We start from the raw sequence: 19,161 nt of genomic DNA, 5'->3' as shown, positions 1-19,161 counted from the left end.
TCTTGAATCTGTCCATTCCTGCCACAGTGTCTTACTTCAGGCGTTACCATCTTGTCAGGACTAAGGCAATAGTTTCCCAGCCATTCTTCCTGGCTCCTGTATTGCCCTCCTTAAATTTATCTCTATACTAATTCTAGACACACGCTTCTAAGACAAAAACATTAACTATTCAATGGCTCCCCATTGTTAGAAGATCAAGTTTCCAAGTTCATTAGCATAGCACAAAAGGCCCTTTGGCTCTACATATGCCTACTGCTCTCCTGACATTTGAATCCTTAGAAGATGCTCTTGCCTCCATGGTTAGGCGTATGCTGTTCACTCTTCTAAGAAACCTTCCCTTCTCTCCCATCAGTCAGCTGACTAATCCTGCAAGCTTGATGACTTAGCTGAAGGATGACTTCCTCTTGAAAATGTTTTCTGATCCAATTCTCACATTGCCAGCTGAATTCAGTGTCCTTCCTTGGTATCTTTTATGACATTCTGGAAAAGTTAACAAACGGGTTTTCTTATCTATTTGATGCTAAACATAGCCTAGCATTCTGTGGGGCCTCCATTTGTCCTAATCACATGGTGTTGTAATGACACCTCTCATCTGTCTCCCTTGAAGCATCCTCATCATCTTACTGTCTGGCAACTATCAAAGTCTGGCACATAGGAAGTGCTCAATTAATGTTTGTTGGATGACAAACTAACTAAATAAAAATAAATTATGATATGTTAAAAATTCACTTTACTACTTTCATCTTAGACAAAACAGATAAATTAGCAGGTAATTATTAGTATAACATAGTCTCTTCATTTACAAGAGGATTCCTGCATACTGACTCTTTAAAATATCAATTTCCTCTACGACACGCGAAATAACATTTGACATACAAACAATTTTGTGGACACATACCTTTCATGTATGATAAAACATATTTATATTGGCATTTGGCCATCAAGTTTTTAAGTACAGGATGCCAAATATAGCTTAGCATGCTGCTGTTTACACAGATGCACTCAATAAATATAACTTTTTAAGAGTCGAATCTTGGATTGGCTACTTTGCTCACAATTATTCTCTTTTCTGGGTATGCAGCCTCCATACACTCTAGGAGTAGGCCCAGTGGGTATGTCTATGTGACCCTGGCCCCCGGCCAGAGAAGACTGGTTTAAGAATGAGCATCTGACCCAAGCCAGGCCAAGCAGGGTCTTCCCCTGAATTTTTTTATCTTAGGATCAAGGAACATCCGAGTCAACCCCTTTCTAGTGGTGAGAGCTGCCAGATGTAAAGCCAGATGTAAAACTCGAGAGGAGTTGGTGACCATGTTCCCTGCCACATGTACAGAAACTGATACATAGTCATTTCTATCAAAGAGAACGAAGCCAACATGGAGAAAGAAACAGAGATGAGAAATGATGAGAGTCCTGGAGATGACAAGTATCCAGGAGATGACGACAGTCCGGGAGATGACGAGAATACTGGAGATGAAGAGAGTCCAGGTTATGTTCAATAACTGGTCCCCAATCTCTCGGAGGCTCTGCCTCACCTCTGCCCTCCCCATAGTTTAGCTGTGTGAGATATTTCACTTCCTCCGAATAGATTCACACAAGCTGGCTCAGGTTGGACTCCTGTCACTTGTCAGCAAAAGAATCCTGACAGTACAAATAGATAAATGAAAAACTGATTCACCTGAATGTTCCCCCCAACTAATTCGTTTAGCAAATTCAACCAGATGGTTTGGCATAATGAAGGCATGGGCTAATTTACATGAGGTTCCTATTCAGAGAGAAGGAAGGTATTCATTTTGACATATATTTAAAACAAAAGTAAGTTTCAGGCAACATACACCATCGCGAATCTGAAGTGTTCGATCAGTGTCACACGAACAAAGAACCTGTCCTCTTCCCTTCAGAAGGTTCTCACAAATTAACTGTGGGTTTGGAATCTCTGTGGGAGAGACCAAGCCCCAGAAACTGCAAAGGCTTCCTTTCTCAGGATTCTTTTAGCTTATGGACCCCTCGATAATGCAAGATAATGAGAGAATTTTCCAATCTAGAAGTGAATTTTCCTAATGAATAGAACAAAACTCAATAGCGTTGCTTCAGCCAGATTTGGAACTCATGGTGGAATCTGTGCGAATTTGAAGACAAAGACTTCTTGCTGATGCCAACCTTTAAGACTGGCTCTATCAGTTGGCAGAGGGGAAATTACTTTCTGATGCATCTCACTACAGGGGCTGTTCTTCCAGGCTGCAACGGCAAGACACAAAGGAGGCAGAGAAGTGCAAAGACTGGCGGCCTTCTAAGAACGGTGGCTGGACAGCGCTGGCAGACCCCTCCACCTGCGCGGACTTGGAGTTGCAGAGGGAAACTGATGTATAGACTCATAGTGCCCTGGCCATAGCTTTCCATTCTGTGACAGCACGGCTTCAGGGAGGCATAGACGTTAATGACCTGGGGACCCCAGGGATGGCTTAAACCTTGGTGCTCTGACTGCCCCTAGCCCGCAGTCTTCCTGTCCGACTGTTCTGCTCCTCAGCAGACACTTGATTCTGAGGTGTGGCAGGACTTTTCTCCTGTGGTACTCCCCCGTGTTTCGGGGTGTATTTCTCTTCGGTTTGCTGCCTGGAAGCATTGTCCCTTTGGACAGAGCTCTCTCTGATTTGACTGGTCCCTTTATGGACTTGCGTCTCTTTGACAGGCTGCTGGGTGGGGGCCACACCATCCCGCTCTGGGGGATCCAAAGCAGTCTCTCTCTTCTGAGACCTTCCCCGTTTGGGAACCTGTTCTCTTCTCCTTGGACGCTCCCCGAGAGCAGAACCATCCACTCCTGACTCTGCTGAGGCCTTTGCCCTCTGGAGAGGCCTCCTGTGCTGGGGTGGACCCTCTTGAGTTGGTTGATCACCACTGAGGGCAGTTTTATTTTCTTGAGATAATCCTCCAGAATTCTCTCTTTTCACAGATGGTCCTTTTCTGGACACAGCTACCTTTTGAGCCAGGTCATTTGAGGGGAGCTTGGCATGGGCCTTTTTCCTGGAATAATGTACTTTTTCCCTTTTCTCTTCCTGTACTTGGGGATCTTCAGGCAATGATTCAGTGTGGGGTGGTTCACGAACTTCTGGTGTATGGACTTTTCTCCTCTGGTTCCCCCCAGGGCTCTGAGGAGGGCTGGGGTTAGGGTGGTCAGGTACTTGTGGGGTGGTCAGCTTACTCTGGGCTTCCAGTCGCCAGGCTGTCTGATGACTTCCAGGAGGTGCCTTTTTCAGATGTGGTGGTCCTTTAGCTGTCTCTCTTTGAGAAGGGAGTTTTTTTTTTTTTAGCCCCCACCTGCTGCACTGGCTCTTGGTTTTGGGGTGAGGGCTGCATATCTGGAATCTTCTTGCTAGAGGAGAGGTCTGCTTCTGGAGCTTGCCTTTCCTTTGCAGGCCTCGAATCATCATGAGCTGCCATGTTCTGAGGCAGCTGCTGCTTTGCAAAGGGAGTGGGAATGCGAGGGAGCCTGACTACCTGGGCCTCCTCTTCCTGGGGTGGAGCGGCGGCGGGCTGCGGTGCCTGCTCCTGGACGGGTGGACTGATTTGAGGGAGCTTCACCTCCCTGACTTTCTCCTCCTGGACTTGCTGAGGACTGTGGTCTGGACGGGAACTCAGATTCTGTGGTGGTTTGGACTGGGGAGGGCTGATGGGAGGAAGTCTACTGGGATCTCCGTCCTGAGCTGGCGGAGGCCTGGGAGAGGGAGTCATGATTTGACCCGAGGCCGTTCCTAGAGCCTCCTCCCTGCTGGGGGAGAGGAGTTTGGGTGTAGGCCTCCTACTCTGGAGGGGAGCGAGGACGCGAGGCTGGGGCAGCCTGGTGGGAGCCAGCCGGCTTCTGGGAAGCAAAGCCACTGCGTCTTCCTTGTCTTGGGTCTGTTTGGTATTTGTTGAGTCTTGGGGTTGTGGCAATTCTGGGTAAGGAGTGCTGACCCGGACAACTTCTGCTTTGGAGGTTCCCTCCTCCAGAGGTTGTTGAGACTCTCCCAGAGATGGTCCGAGGGCCTTGGCCCCATCAGGGTGAGAAGGATCTCTTGGAGGATCATGATGGGAACTGTAGGGTGGCAGATTGGCTGGCTCAGTTTCCTCACCCTGGGTTCTCTGGGGGCTGAGGGATGCTGGGCCAGGCCCCTGTGGAGGTTCAGATAGGGGAGGGTCCCTAGGGGTTACCTTGGCCTCCCCCGATTCCTCATCCTGGTCCGGCTGAGGGCTGTGGGCTGGAGGGGCATCAGGGTGCTGAGGAGGCCCTTGGGAAGGAGTGGCGGGAGGCTGCCCTACTTCACCTGCTTTCACCTCAGATGTCCGGGCCTCATTTTCAGGGAGATTTGTGGCTAATATTTTTGAAGGAAGATCTGATTGTTGAACATCCCCTTCTTTCTGGTTTGGGGATAAGTCTTGGGCCTGCTGGGGAATACCAAGTGCTGATGAACTGGGCTGGGGAGGAGGCTCAGCAGTGACATGGCTATTGGGAGAAAGCTCCTTTTGATGGGTTGCTCCCTCCTGAGTCAGCTCTTGATTCTGGGAGGGAGCTAGGTTCTGGTTTTCAGGGATCTTTGCATGAATCTGCATTCCAGAGAGATGCTCTGTTATCTGGCCATCTGCTTGCAGTTTTGCCAAGCGCCTCGGGGATGGAACCAGGTGTGCTGGAACCCCAGAGGGAGTCTTCTTGCTAGAGGGAGCTCCTGCTTTGACATAAAAAGAAGTTAGCTAAACACATCTTAACAAATACGATTATGTAGCTTTAGAAATTAATAACAAAAAATATCTTTCCTTTTGGGATACACATAGGCACTTAAAAAGAATAAAATTACACATATAGAAGAATTCAACTGTCCCTTCTCCTTGGGGATACTAAGTGCCCAGAATTCTCTTATTTAGTGGAACTTAGAACAATTTTATTCAACTGAAAACATGAACTTTAATGAATAAACATAAAGAGGCTTTTTCACAGAAGCAAAATTTATTTCCAGGTCTGATAGCGGCAAGAAAATATTCTAAGCAAATGAGATTTTAAATTTTCACCACCTTAGAGGTCAATGCTGCTTTAATGGTAGAAACTAGAAGATGGACATCTGAGCCAGGTGGAGTCCTGTCTGTTTCCTTGGTTAATGGCAGTCCTCTTAAAGAAGCCGTGAGCTCTGTGAGGAGTCATGTCAGTTTACCAATACCTGGCATTGGTAAATGGTGCACAGACCTTGGCGGGCACCCAAAAGATAAGTGATAAAGAAAAAAGGAAAGAACAGATCTATGGAATCATAAGGCACCACGGCTCCGAGAAGCTGCTCCCCAAAATCCATGATCCAAACTCCTATTCTCTCCCCCACTCCCAGGGTCACCCTTTTCCCTCCAAGTCTGCCCTGGCTTCAGAAATGGATCTCAGAGGCCACTAGCAAGGTTGATGTTGCAGAGAGGGATTGTTCCTTCAATCACCATGGGAGCAAGTTCTCAGAGTGAGTCTGTTCTCATGGACACAATCATCCCAGCGGGTACTTGTCTATGACAGAAGCCTTGATATACTCGGGTGGCCCAAATAGCATCTTAACCCAGTCCCAAGAACACGGCTCTGAAATGGTACTGGTCAGAGGCTCACGCCGCTCTGGAACAGCCTTGAAGAAACTAGTCTCAGCTCACTTTGGGGGAGGCCTGATACTCAGAGACTCCAAACCAAATCAGACCTTGGAGGTGATCCCAGAGTGCTCCATCCCCAGAAGCAAACCAGGCTCCTGGCCACCTCTGCTGTCACAAAGCAGGATGAGCTTGGACTACTCCAGGTTCTCATTGAAGCTCCTAGTCCAGGCATGTACCCTATGCATCCAGGCAATCCAGATGTCTCTGAGGAGGGCAGCGGAGGGGGTGGGAGGTTGAGGGGTGGGAAAGGGGGAACAAGGGAAAGCTTGCCTCTTGGTGGGGCTTCTGAGGGGATGCCCTGTTCATCATTCTTATCTCCCTAGTTTATAACAGTTATAAATTAAAATATGAATTTAGCCCAGAAACAAGGTTAAAATAAAATAGAAGAACAGTGAAAATATCTAGAGTAGGTAAATTCATAGAGACGGAAAGTAGATTAGAGGTTACTAGGGTATGAGGGAAGTTATTGCTTAGTGGGTACAGAGTTTCTGTTTGAGGTGGTAAAACATTTTGGAAATAGGTAGTGGTGATGGTTACACAACGTTATGAATGCAATTAATGCCATTAAATTGTACAGTTAAAGTGGCAAATTTTATGGTTTTCTTTTTACCACAATAAAAAAGTAAATTTAAAAAAGGTAGAATAATATAAGAACAGTGAAACCCAAAGCTGAAGTTTCTTTCCATCTTTAAGCCTCCTGGTTTCCTATAATCAGATATACAGGATTTTTTTTTTGCCCACTTTCACAATTTAACAATTCACATAATTTGGCAAATGATAGCATGCCCTTTATTAGAGATAAAGGCACCACTTTATGGACTGGTAAATTGCTCAATTTTCCCCTGTTTGACTCATCATCACCATCATCATTTTCCTCTATCATTAGTCAGAATTCTGAATAATAATTTGCAAATATAATTTTATTTTATGTTCTTTATGGCAAGAACTCTGGGTGGTGGCTGAATCAGCTTTTTAAAAGCTTTGCTGGAAGCACTGACTATTCCAGAAATAGGTTGTATAGAGACAAATGGAGGGTAAAAACATCCCTTATATGAGTTGTGAATATAGTGAGTTTTTCCTTATTTTTATAGAGACTATGTTGTTTACTCAGGCTTTTTTTCAGTCTCCATGCTTTAGAAATGAATATTATCTGCATTGCTATAGGGGGAAAAAATAAGACAATTCTGTACTTTAATTGATATACATTTTCAATTAATGGTACATCTAAAGATCTCGAGACTTCAAATCACTGTGTACCTAAAGTTACTATTTTATACATGTATTAAATGAGAATTCCATTTGTCTCTCCCCTGGTGTAGGTTTACATTTCTGGGTCCAAGGTAATGGGCCTGCTCTACTCAGACTGATGGACCGCTGGCTTACTTTTATCACTTTGTGCCTTCCTCACCATTGAGAATAGAAATTAAAATTGCATTCTCAGTTACAAATTAGCAACATAAAAATTACTAAAGATAAGGCTATGCTTTATTATATTGGGGAATAATTTTCAGTTTGCACTGATACAGAATTACTGCTTCCATGACAACAATGCCGTTGGCCCTCAGATTTCTGTTTGTACTGAAACCTAACACATGAATAGTCTAATCCAGCTGGGAAAAACCTCAGCTCTGGAAGATCAGATTCCAACAATGCTCCATAATATTATACATAGTTGTTTTTGTTTTTTAGAAATGGGAGTTCAAAGTGATCTCTAACCAAATTTATGATTATTGGTGAAATTGAGAATACAAAACTAAGGCTTCCTATTTCCTTTCAGTTTTCTAATTGCTCAGACAAAACTGTCTTTCAAAATAAAAAAAAAAATAAAAAAACTGTCTTTCAAAGAATCTTAAATCTTTTTTATTTCAATTTCTTACTGTTGACAGCTCAATTATATAAAAAGAATATAGCGCTATATGTACTAAAATTACTGACTTTTGTTTCTAGGGATCCCACTTATGTAAGTAAGGTAGGTACTTACGTAAATATACCTAAACCACAGAACTTAAAATCAGAGTGACCCAGCTCAGAGCGGAGGCAAAGAGGTAAGAGCCGGGCAGACCCAAGGAGGTGACCCTGCTGGGGCTCTGGGCCTTGAGGTGATTTTGGTTGGGCTCCGCTCACCTTCAGGGAATCTGTAAACATCTGGCCCACGCTCCTTGGCACAAGCTTCATGGCCCTGAAACCCAGAGAGGCCTCTGCCTCTACTCTTTGGCCACTAGAGACACTGTAAGGCTTATTAAGGAGGACTATGTTAATTGGAACTTTTAATAGTCACTTGAATAATGTCTGGCCTGCACAAAGTCACTTTATGTGCAAGTTTATCCTTAAACCGTCAACTGAAAAATGAAACTTCCTCCACAGATTAACTGTATACATAAAATAAAGTGTTTGGCTCCTTAAGAAAACACATTATTTTCCAAAATACTAAACCCTGCCAGAAGAACAGGGGTCTGTTGAGGCCAGTGAGTTGATACATTAATTACAAACCCTCCCATCTACTTTTTAAAGCTGAGATTATATTAGTCAATAATCGGATGGCCCAGTTTAGTTATTAAATGTATCTGAGAGTGATAACATTTTTACAAATTCTATAATTCATACTTTTCATTAAATCAGACAGGCCTAACCCAATTGGTCCAAATAAATGAAGTTTTATTATGGCCCTTAAAATAGGAGTCCACTTTTCTATGCATACATTGTCTGGTCTATTAATTCACCGAATGGCAACTGCACCCAGTAGTCAGTGTTCTGATGCTTGTAGAATAAGAAAAGATGGAGAGACGGAGCCTGGCTGGCTACTGAGGCAGAGAGCTGCTCAAGCGCCACCCTTCAGAGGCCCCCTGTGCTGCTGATTCAGAAACACGCTGTTTCCAGTTACTCAGAACTGGTCGGGCTCAAGGGACTGACTCATGTTTATCCAAACCCACAAGGGGCTGATTTGAAAGCCAGAACGCCATTTTATTAATTTACAAAGAGAGATGGGCTGGCTCAGGGATCGGGGCAGGGTGTCCTAACGTAGGGGACAAGCCCCACAGGGACAAGTCTGCCCCGGGACCAAATTAAAGATCAGAAGGTTGCTGGGTTTGCAAAGATTGAAAGCAAAGGGAGCCAGACTTCCTCAAGAGAAACTTCCACGGAGCTACAGATGCCTCATTAGATGCACTACGCAACTGGGCCGGCAGAGCTTTCTAAAGATCCAATGCCCGAGGCAGCGAATCGGAGCCGAGCTGGACAAGCACACCGCCATGCCCCTGACTGAATGTTCCCCCTTTGGAGACGGAGCACAGTCCTCCACTCCCCTGTTAATGCCTGTTTTCAGGCAGGGCGCACTTGCTTCAGGTGCTTTCCAGTCAGTAGGTTGTCCCCGGGTCACTTTCTCCTGTGAGACATACCTAAGGAAAACCTCAGTCATGATCTGTTGGTTGTTACAGTTTCAGACTGGCCTCATTCCAGAATTCCAGGGGCACCTGATCTAGGAAAAGTGTCTAAAATGGCAAAACAGCACAATTAGTTTGAACTCTGGCAAAATCATGACCTGGCCTGCCTCAGCCTGGCCAGGATGCAACCGGGCAACCAAAATCCTCCTTGGCGGAAGGGTCACAAAGGCTAAACTACACGTGACCACAAACCTGCGCAAGGACTGGCTGTAACAGCTGTGCAGCAGCAAGGGGCCCGTGCTAACATTTGACAATACGTGGTATGCGAATGCAGTTCAGTTCATTGGGAGACCTTCTGTTTTTAGTACTATGGTGGCAAAACCACGTACCATAAAATTTACCATCTTAACCACTTTCAATTGTACAGTTCAGTAGCACTAAGTACATTCACATCGTTGTGCAACCATCACTGCCATCCATCGGCAGAACTCTTTTTGTCTTGCAAAACTGAAACTCTGTACTCATTAAGCACTAAACTCCCCATTCCATCCTCCCACCAGCCCCTGGCAACCACCATTGTACCTTCTGTCTCTGAACATACAGTATTCATGTTTTTGTGACTGGCTTATTTCACTTAGCATAACGTTCTCAAGGTTAGCCACATTGTAGCATATGTCAGAGTTTCTTTCTTCTTTAAGGCTGAATAAAATTCCATTGTCTGCATATAACACATCTTGTTTATCCATTTATCCATCGATGGACGTTTGGGTTGCTTCCACATTTTGACCATTGTGAATAATGCTGCTATGAACATTGGTGTACAAATAGCTGTTCAAGGCTGCTTTCAATTCTTTTGGGTATAAACCCAGAAGTGGAATTGCTGGGTCATATAGTAATACTATTTTTAATTTTTGAGGAACCACAATATTGTTTTCCACAGCAGCTATACCATTTTACATTCCCAATTTCTCCACACTTTGCCAACATTTATTTTCTATTTTATTGTGTTTTTTTTGTTCTTTATAGTAGCCATCCTAATGGGTATGAGGCAGATTTGGGGCGAACCTTTAAAATACATCTTAAAATACTCATGTACCAAAATTCTAAGTAGGGCTTTTGAATTCCTAGATTCCAAGGAGATATACTCTTACATATCCTACATCGTTTGCTGTGCATGATCCACGAGGCAGGTGGGGAACATTAACTTCAGCTAGCAGGACAGTAACGGAAGCTCAGAACAGCTAAGCTGCTTGCCCAAGGGAGCAGCAGGCCAGGACCAGACTCATGTCCTCTGCCGTTATACTCTGCAGTGCAGCCTTTCCAGGACTGGGGCAAGGCAAAGTAAAGGAGATAGAAATTCCTTGGACTAAAACAAGACTACATACAAATCTGCCAATCAGAACACCACCTCAGCCCCACAAGGCAGCCAAACCTCTGGAAGGCTGAGTTCTGAACCATGAGGCTGACTCTTATCTACTATGAACCTCCAAGGCACTGGCCTGCATGTCCTTGAAGGGCAGTCCTCTGAGTTCCATCACGGTCACCGAGACAAGCAGAAGCTCAGGTTCAGAGGGCTGACTCATGCAGCTCTTTTGTGGGGACAATCACCCCAGGGAAGTAGAAGTATAGGGAGTAAAGAATTAAAACCAGCTATGGCCTGGGTGATGAGCACCCAAAGAATAAGTCACAGATTTGTTTTCTTTTCCACACACACACACACACACACACAATTCTGGCACGAAAGGGATAGGATGATACCTGCAGTTGGAGCCAGACCCTTGGCAGTTTCCTCAGACAGTCCGAGGTATTCTCTAACGAGCTGACTCAGTTTTTGGTAGGCAACATCCAGATCATCTACAGTAAATGAGAGAGGGTACTTTAAAGCAACAGAATCACATCAAAATACAGTCAATTTGGTGTATTTTTTTTTTGGTGGCATTTTTTGGTCGTAGTGATTTTTTAGCTAAGTTTAATTTTATGACTACTGTGGTAGGCAGAATTCTAGGACCCAAAGCCACTTCACCCGTGTACAAACTCCTCCCCTAGAGTGGGTAGAACCTGTGAACACGATGAGATAATACTCCCGTGACTATGTTGCATTACATAGCAAAAGGAATTTTTGCAGTAATTAAGCTTACTTATCAGTTGAATTTGGGCAAATAAGGGAGATTACCCAGGTGGGCTTCTCTAATCACATGAGCCCCACAAAAGCAGAGTTTTCTGGTAGCAGAAGAGGAAGGCAGAGACTCAAAGCATGAGGGGGATTGGATGTGCTGTTGCTGGCCTAAAGATGGCGTGAGTCACATGGATAAGACCTGGGAGCACGCTCTGGGAACTGAGGGCAATCCTTGGCAGGTGGCCAACAAAGAAACAGGGACCTCAGTCCTACAACCACAAGAAACTGCATTCAGCCAACAATAAGAATGTACTTTGGAGCAAATTTTTCCCCAGGGACCTTACACTTCAAAAACAAAACTTGGCTGAAAGTTACTGACCTGCATTGATTACCGCATCAAAATATCCTGGAAATTTCTGATTAATTTTAACATAAAGTTCCACCCTGGAGACAGCAAATTCAATCTCTACACGACTAAATAATCCTTTCCTCCGCAAGTATCCCTCATAATTTTTCTTGTCCATGGGTACCACCAGGATATAGCGAGGCTCAAAATAGGAACATTTCAAACTTCTTACACCCTATGCGTTTAAAGAAAAGATAATAAATTAGAAACAAATACATGACTTAGAAATCATTTTGGACATGTCTGACAACATAGGTATAATAAGTAGTATTACACTGAAGAATTTATCTGTATAATTAGCTATTATTTTACTATAAATATCTCAAGATTGGATTACTTCTCTCTGTTCATCAAACATTAAATTATCATTGGAAATACAAGAATTCATTCTACCTGGTAACTTCTAACTAATGACTTTAATGAATATGACTGTTAAAAAAAGAAAATTGTGGGGCAGGCCCGGTGGCGTAGTGTTTAGGTTTGCGTGCTCCACTTCAGCTACCCTGGGGTTCACAGGTTCAGATCCTGGGTGCAAACCTACACACTGCTCATCAAGCCATGCTGTGGCAGCATGCCACATATAAAGTAGAGGAAGACTAGCATGGATGTTAGCTCAGAGCCAATCTTCCTCACCAAAAAAAAGGAAGAAGAAGAAGAAAGAAAAGAAAATGGCTAGATCAAATAGGTACACTGACAGCAGTACTGCATCTTCATTACTGAAGAGTAATTTCAATTTTACATGTCAAAAGGCATCCTTGCAGCACCAGGAGATAGTGATCTTACCAGAGAGGAAGGGCTCCTCTATTACCCTTCTGTCTCCTTGGGACCCTTCCTGTTCCTAAACTGGCAGCCTGGTTGGTTGGTTCCTATTATACCTCACGGCTTCTTCCCAGAGCATGGGAAAGCCAAGCTCATGATACCCTGATACCAGGAGCTCAGAGCGTGAACACTGGCAGGTGGTGGTCTGCGGATCTGGGGGGCTGGGTTGTGACTGCAGCTCTCCAGCTGCTGTAGACTCTGTGCAAATCCCTCCAGCTCCCTGACTGCCAGCGTCCTCATGGGTGAAATAGAAGAGCTATTCCACACGAACTCTAAAGCTCCCTCCATCTAAATCTTATCATCAATAGTTTAATTCAATGTTCCAAATCTTTGCTTTAAAAATTTGGGGGAGGAAATACAGGCTCTTTTAAAAAAAAATTTCTACGAGAGTCAATACCAAGAGCAGTTTGGAAAAATGCTATAGCTGGGGAGAATCAGGAGAATAAAACCTGATTTATAGACTCAACTTCTAGGCAATGAGTAGGAGAAAGCTCTCAGGGAGAGAAAAAGTACAACAGGAGCCAGCACTCAGAGGACTGATGAACTGGAAACAGGTAGACACAATTTGCTGGAGACTTTCTGCATGCAAAGATGTCTTAATTTTTATTTCTGCCTTGTCCAAAGAAGACATTTTGGGGAAAGGCTTTTTTGTTTATTAGCATAGAAACAATGGAAATCTTCCTAAAGATGCAAAATCAATCAATTGCAGAAAGATAAGAATTGCAGGATTTTGAAGGTGGGAAAATTAAAGAGCTGGAAGAAACGTGGCCAGTTTCACTGAAGCTAGGCAACACTTAAACCAATGCAAGGAGCCAAAAGGACTCAGTCTCCTGCTCTGCGAAGTTATCAAGGAAATAAGTTTTAAGAAAGATTCAGAGTCGATATAAAGGAACACTAGATGTGCCCAGATTTGACTTTGAATAAGTTTGGTCTCATGGAATCATTTTTATTGCATCTTTTTCTTCTGACTACAAAAGTGTTATACCGTTTGGAGAAGTTAACTTGAAAAAAAAATCAGCTGTCTTTGAAGATTTCAAATATCTAATAAAGCCATATATTTAAAGACAAATGGGTGGAATATTCATGCTTTTACTCTGGATCTGAATTTTAGAGAAATTTCTATGTACTCTAATATAGATCACTGGGGGAAGACGGCATGTTGGGGCAGAGAGAGAAATCTGAAATCTGCAAGTCTAACTTGCTGGAAGAATGAATACACTGCAACCAGTGAGCAATGGGAGTCAGGTGACAGCCTAGCCCACACAGCTCCCATGAAGAACGATGGAACGTCAACTGCATGGAGCTGCCATGGTCCTGAGGGGACAGGGAACCAGTTCCACATCCTCTAAGAATCAGGCTTTATCTAACATCACTTTACACAAACAAAGACCGTGCTCTAAAAAGAAAAAGAATAATTTAGTGTGGAAATCACTTAGAAAATAAATCTTGAGTGGCAGTTTCACTCATAGCAAAAGTGCAATTTCTTGTACTGTCATTTAATCCCTGCCATTTAATTTTTCATGTGTCTTGCCTCCACATACTAATTATAAACTTAAAATCTCACTTTTGTATGCACTCCTCTTGTGCCTAAGGTGCTACCTGTACATTGTAGCTCCCACCCCAACCCCAAATATATATATATGTACAAACTCACTCATGTAAAAAATAAATTGATTGAATGAAAAACACTTACTTCTATTTCCATATGAATACAGCTCGCTAAACCATCTCTTGCGATACCTTCTACGGTGTCCCTATTTAATCCATAATTGTGATTACCATAATTAAATGTTAGAATGAATTTCCCCTGAAATTTAAGAAGTACAAAGATTTTCATATAACAGCTGCCATAATGGAATTTAATATAAATAAAAGTATTTGGTGTCTTACTTTTATATGATTCCACAAAACTTACAAATATTAGCAACTATATAAGAATGACAATGGGTTTATGAAACTCAATATCAAACTGTGATAGAGAAATTTATTCAGAATTCTCAGCTGGCAAAAACATTAAGCTTTTGGAAGTAATCTGCTGACAAAATGGTAGAGGAGAGCGAAGGTACTAAAGCTTATGGGAGAAGAGATCATTTTGCTTACTTACCCACTTCCTGCCAAAGCTGCACCATAAACCTTCGTTACTGAGAGAGTAAAACTAATAGTTCGCCCTTGCCTCAGCCATTTTGGCTATCCCAGCAAACCAGGTAGCCCAGAAAAAGCGTCCACCCTCAAAAGCCTTACAATCCCAGATAAGCCTGAAGGCCATGAATTACAGGGACATCCTAAAACCTTTGCATCCTGAGATAAGCCATAAAAAACAGATTCATCCAATTTTTCCTTATAAACACAGCTTTTTATTGAAACCGCCTCAAATGTTATTCAATAGAACTGTTGTGTGCCCATAGGCATTTGAAGTATAAATACTGCATTCTCTCTGTATTCTGGAAGCCCAGTTCCTCCAAAAGCTATCTTCTGTGTCTGCTGTGGGTGAGGAGGAAAATCCACAACACCCCCCATAATCAAAAGAAGTTTATTTCATGCTTTCTAAAGTTAAAATCTCAACAATAAATATCCTTAATATTTTACTTCCTCAGTGGTATACCTTCTTTGTTCTACGGAATAAATACTGTGACTCCTTTTCTTTTAATATACGTATTATACCTATATAGATAGATATCTGAATCTCCTGTCAGGTATGTACATTATCTTGTTTACTGTGACTCACTCCATTTTCAAAATGTACATTTGAATCACTTTTCAGACATATACTATGAGTGTATTTACTCATACGTAAGGGCCTCCCTCTGTGGACCCCTAAAACATTTCTTGAAAGGATGTAGGGTTGGGAGGAATCTTGCATTGTACTAATGCATATACTACTAATGTATATAAAACAGGCCCTATTAAACTGATTTTTTAAGAATTGAGCTGAAGAGGTACCCCAGCTCCTGGATGATGATACTCCTTTCGTCTCTTCCTGCCTGTGGACTTCTTAATAAATAGCAATAATCACATTTCAGAGACTCCAGATCTGTGGTCTTATTTCCACAAGCGGGGAAAAGTCTCTGCAGGTAAGTGATTGTGTATATGTCCTTAAAAAAGGTTCATGTGTCTGTGGGCACGTGGGGGTGGTGGAAGATCTGTGTATTGGCGGGGGGGGGGGGGGGGGTGAATGTATACAAAGGGTGTACCAGTCTATGTGTATCTGTCAGAGTGGGTAGGTGTGACTGCCCACAGTAGGTGTGTGCCAATGGGGTATGCCAGGGTTGTCTGTCAGTGGTGGGGGCTGTAACTGACAGGGACACAGGCTGTCTGGGTGTGTGTTCTGTGGATGGGGGGTCCTGTGTACAGAAGGCTGAGTGTGTGGCTGAGGTTAGTGAAGATGACAATGTGTCATGAGTTCATAATCTCTAGGTTTGTCTTTCTTCATGAAACAGGCTCAAACTCACTTTAAAGAAAAGGAGATCAGAAGGAAAATTCAAGTCGAAGAAAATGACATTATATTGAAGTAATATAGGTTAGCAGAAGCAGTAAAAATGAGTACTTCTCAAACACATATGGATTTTTGTAGAGGGAGTAAAACTGTAAGACTAAATATAGTATACAAGTACAGTGATTTCTAAGAGGAGGAACTGAACCAGACTTACTCTATTACAGATCCGACAAGGTACGGAACACCAGGGGAGCATATGGGGTACTGAGAACAGATGAACTGAACCAAGAAAAAAATGCCTCAGACTCTAACAAGAGAAGTTAACATTAATTTTAGGAACTAGTTGTCTTTAAACCCAAAGACTCCTTACTAATATCATTCAAAGAAAATGTTCCTTACTAATATCAAGATAACCCCTCAAATCTCTATTAAAGCTTTTAGAAATATAAACTCCCAGAGTACTCTTGATACATGAAAATGAACTGCCAAAATATAGCCCTAGGAGAGCAAATTATAAAGAATTTCCAATAGGTTCTTTTGACAAGGTTAGAGGGGAAATGGCCTAGGGATTATAGGACTTTCTCAGTGGGGGTTCTCCGTGAATACAAGAGAAACTACGTGCCATGTGTAAAGTTGGGCATTCCAGGTTAAACAGGTAGAAACTGCAGGGCCTGCACTTACATGTTCCACAGTTATGTACACTGAGGGACAAGCCAGGTCCATTGTTTGGGGATGGAGGACAGCGAAGGAGGGAGGAAGGGGACGGGGAGATGTAGCTACAAGAGCATCACTCGTTTGATGGTGATTTTTTGTAAAAAGAAATAGACTAGTCCTTAATCCGGCCCTTTGGCAGCTTCAGAAAAAAAAGTGGTGCAGGATTCATTTGGTGAAAGAAAGGATGATAATATAAACAAAATTAAGTCCTATGGTGAAGAACAAATAAAAGGATTACAGACTCATCAGTAGTGATGAAAATCTGAGATACTTTTTCAGTTTAACTGAAGGCATGGGTAGATATGTATTGACATTAGCATATACTTTTGAGAGAAAAAATACACTTGGGTATGAGGAGTCCCTTTGCAGGTAAAGGCCAAGAAAGAAGAAATAAATTGTTTTTAAGAAAATGAACTCAGAGAAGAGGGTGTTGTGAATTATTACCAATAACTAGATTAACAGGGTTTCAGGGGATAAAAACTTAGTGGTCTCTGGACAGAACACTCCAATCCTAAGAATGCTTCGTACATCACATCAGGTCTGTGAGAACTGTCTATTTTGAGTAAAATCTGATTGATAATGGCAGCACCTGATGAACACAGATCACAAGAATTTTTTGTAGAGCTTTTACTTCTATTTTCTTAAAACATCTACTCATTCAGTTTTATTGGAAATTCGTAATATTTTCTCCAAGATCATAAAATAAGACAGCATGTGAACAATGATATATTAAGTGGTTTAAGGAAAAAAACAACTCATTGAGAACATCTTTCTCATAACAAATACAAAATCTGTTACCTTTCTGTCGCTACTTCCTAATATTTCTACCAGAGAACATATATGTCTCATGCAATAAAAATACAGGAGAACATTCTTACCATGTTTAGCATTTCATCGAAAACTTCTTGAGAAATAAAATGATAATCAACTCGATCCCCTTCTCCAAAGTAAGGCGGTCTTGTGGTGTGACAGGCCCTGAAAACGTAGAACAGATAACCTAGTCTATTTCTATTAACCTGAATTCCAAAATGGAAAAGGTTTCCGCATAAAGTATGTTTTAAAAATTGAAATTGATCCATGAATCATAAATCGTAAAGTAACATAACTGTGAAAACCCTGTGGTTTTGAAGCGCTAGACTATACTCAGCCACTACGCTCCACAGGGATTAGACACATTTTATATTATTGACACCAAATTCTTACTCATTGATATTTGTCACCTTCTGAACCACCTCCTCTGCTCTCACATAATAATACTTTAAGAAGTATAACAATATTTATTACTCACATATTTTCCACCCACGTGTTTTCACGTTCTCTCTGATCTACGGGCATTTTCCGCGTGCTCCCCTCCTCACCCCTCCTCCGGGCTAACCCATTTGTCTTGTAGGACTCAGTTGAAGTGCCATCCCCCTAAGAAGCTGTCCTTGACCTCCTATCACTGGGTTATGCATCTCTTTATACTCCTGCAGCCTCAGTGTCTTCCGCCAGCTGCATCCCAGCTCCTTGTTCAGGACCCCGTCTCCTCTGCAGTTTGAGGGCAGAGATGAGCTCATTCCACTACGCTGCCAACACTTCTCAATACTCTGCGTGAACCTCCTATGGGAATCCATGATTCCAATGCTGAATGGAATTCTCAACTCACCCAGAGAGGGCTTCTCTGACCACGGTCGGAAACAACACTCCCAGCCCACCTCCCACACCTGCAGTTACTCTCTATCCCCAAAACTGCCTGCTTTTAGATGCATGTTAGGTTTTTTCCTCTTTTCCAGCAAGACATATGAATCATGAGGGGAGTATTTCATCTTGTTCGTCTTCCTGGCCACTGCATTCTCAATGCCCTGCACATAGTAGGCATTCACTAATATTTGTAACATGAATGAATAAACGAAACCTGTGCAGCGGCTAACAGCCATGATAACAGCCATTTTAGAGCTGACTATAACAATGACTTGTCCGAGGCCACAGAGCAGGCCAGTGTCGGTCCCAGAACTAGATGATGGGGGTCCCAACTAGCCCAGGACTCTTCACGTCATCCCATTCTGACTTCTCAGTGTTAAGCTCTGGGAATACAAACCAATTTTTAGATCATCCTGTAGTTTTAAAATAGGAGATGAGAAGAGCTAGAACCTTGATAGGTTATTTCATTTATTCCCAATAAAAACCATGAGGTAGGTGTTATTGTTTTCATTTTACAGATGATGAGACTGAGGCCCAGCAATTAAGCAACATCATTAAGTAGCCATGCCAGGATGACTCCAAAGTCAATTCTTTTTTTTTTTTTTGGTGAGGCAGATAGACCCGGAGCTAACATCTGTTGCCCATCTCACTCTTTTTGCTTGAGGAAGATTGTTGCTGAGCTAACATCTGTGCCAGTCTTCCCCTATTTTGTATGTGGGACCCCACCACAGCGTGGCTTGATGAGTGGTATGGAGGTCTGTGCCCAGGATCTGAACCCGTGAACCCTGGGCTGCCAAAGTGGAGCATGCAAACTTAACCACTATGCCACAGGGCCAGCCCCACCGGAGTCAATTCCTTTTAATATCATACTGAGAAGGTAAAGTCGTAACCTCAAAAGCCTCTCCATTACAAAGTCAAAGACTAATAAATTTTTGTAATTCATTCCACTATTCTCCTTCCATTATAATCA

At 42.7% G+C, this 19,161-nt stretch overlaps 1 protein-coding gene across 1 annotated transcript in view; it reads right to left on the bottom strand.

Moving 5' to 3' along the window:
• Window positions 1–488: 488 nt before the first annotated feature.
• Window positions 489–19,161, bottom strand: part of LRGUK (leucine rich repeats and guanylate kinase domain containing) — a 70,694-nt gene continuing 52,021 nt past the window's right edge. Inside the window, 6 exon segments of the mRNA XM_046670647.1 lie at window positions 489–3,302; window positions 3,304–4,697; window positions 10,782–10,877; window positions 11,519–11,720; window positions 14,058–14,171; window positions 17,390–17,486. Coding sequence (XP_046526603.1) covers window positions 2,460–3,302; window positions 3,304–4,697; window positions 10,782–10,877; window positions 11,519–11,720; window positions 14,058–14,171; window positions 17,390–17,486 — 2,746 coding nt within the window. The 3' untranslated portion in view covers window positions 489–2,459.

This window comes from Equus quagga, chromosome 8 (genome assembly GCF_021613505.1).
Source record: "Equus quagga isolate Etosha38 chromosome 8, UCLA_HA_Equagga_1.0, whole genome shotgun sequence".
NCBI lineage: Eukaryota > Metazoa > Chordata > Mammalia > Perissodactyla > Equidae > Equus > Equus quagga.
Note: the sequence above shows the minus strand (reverse complement) of the source record. Positions and strands in the feature narration are given on the sequence as shown.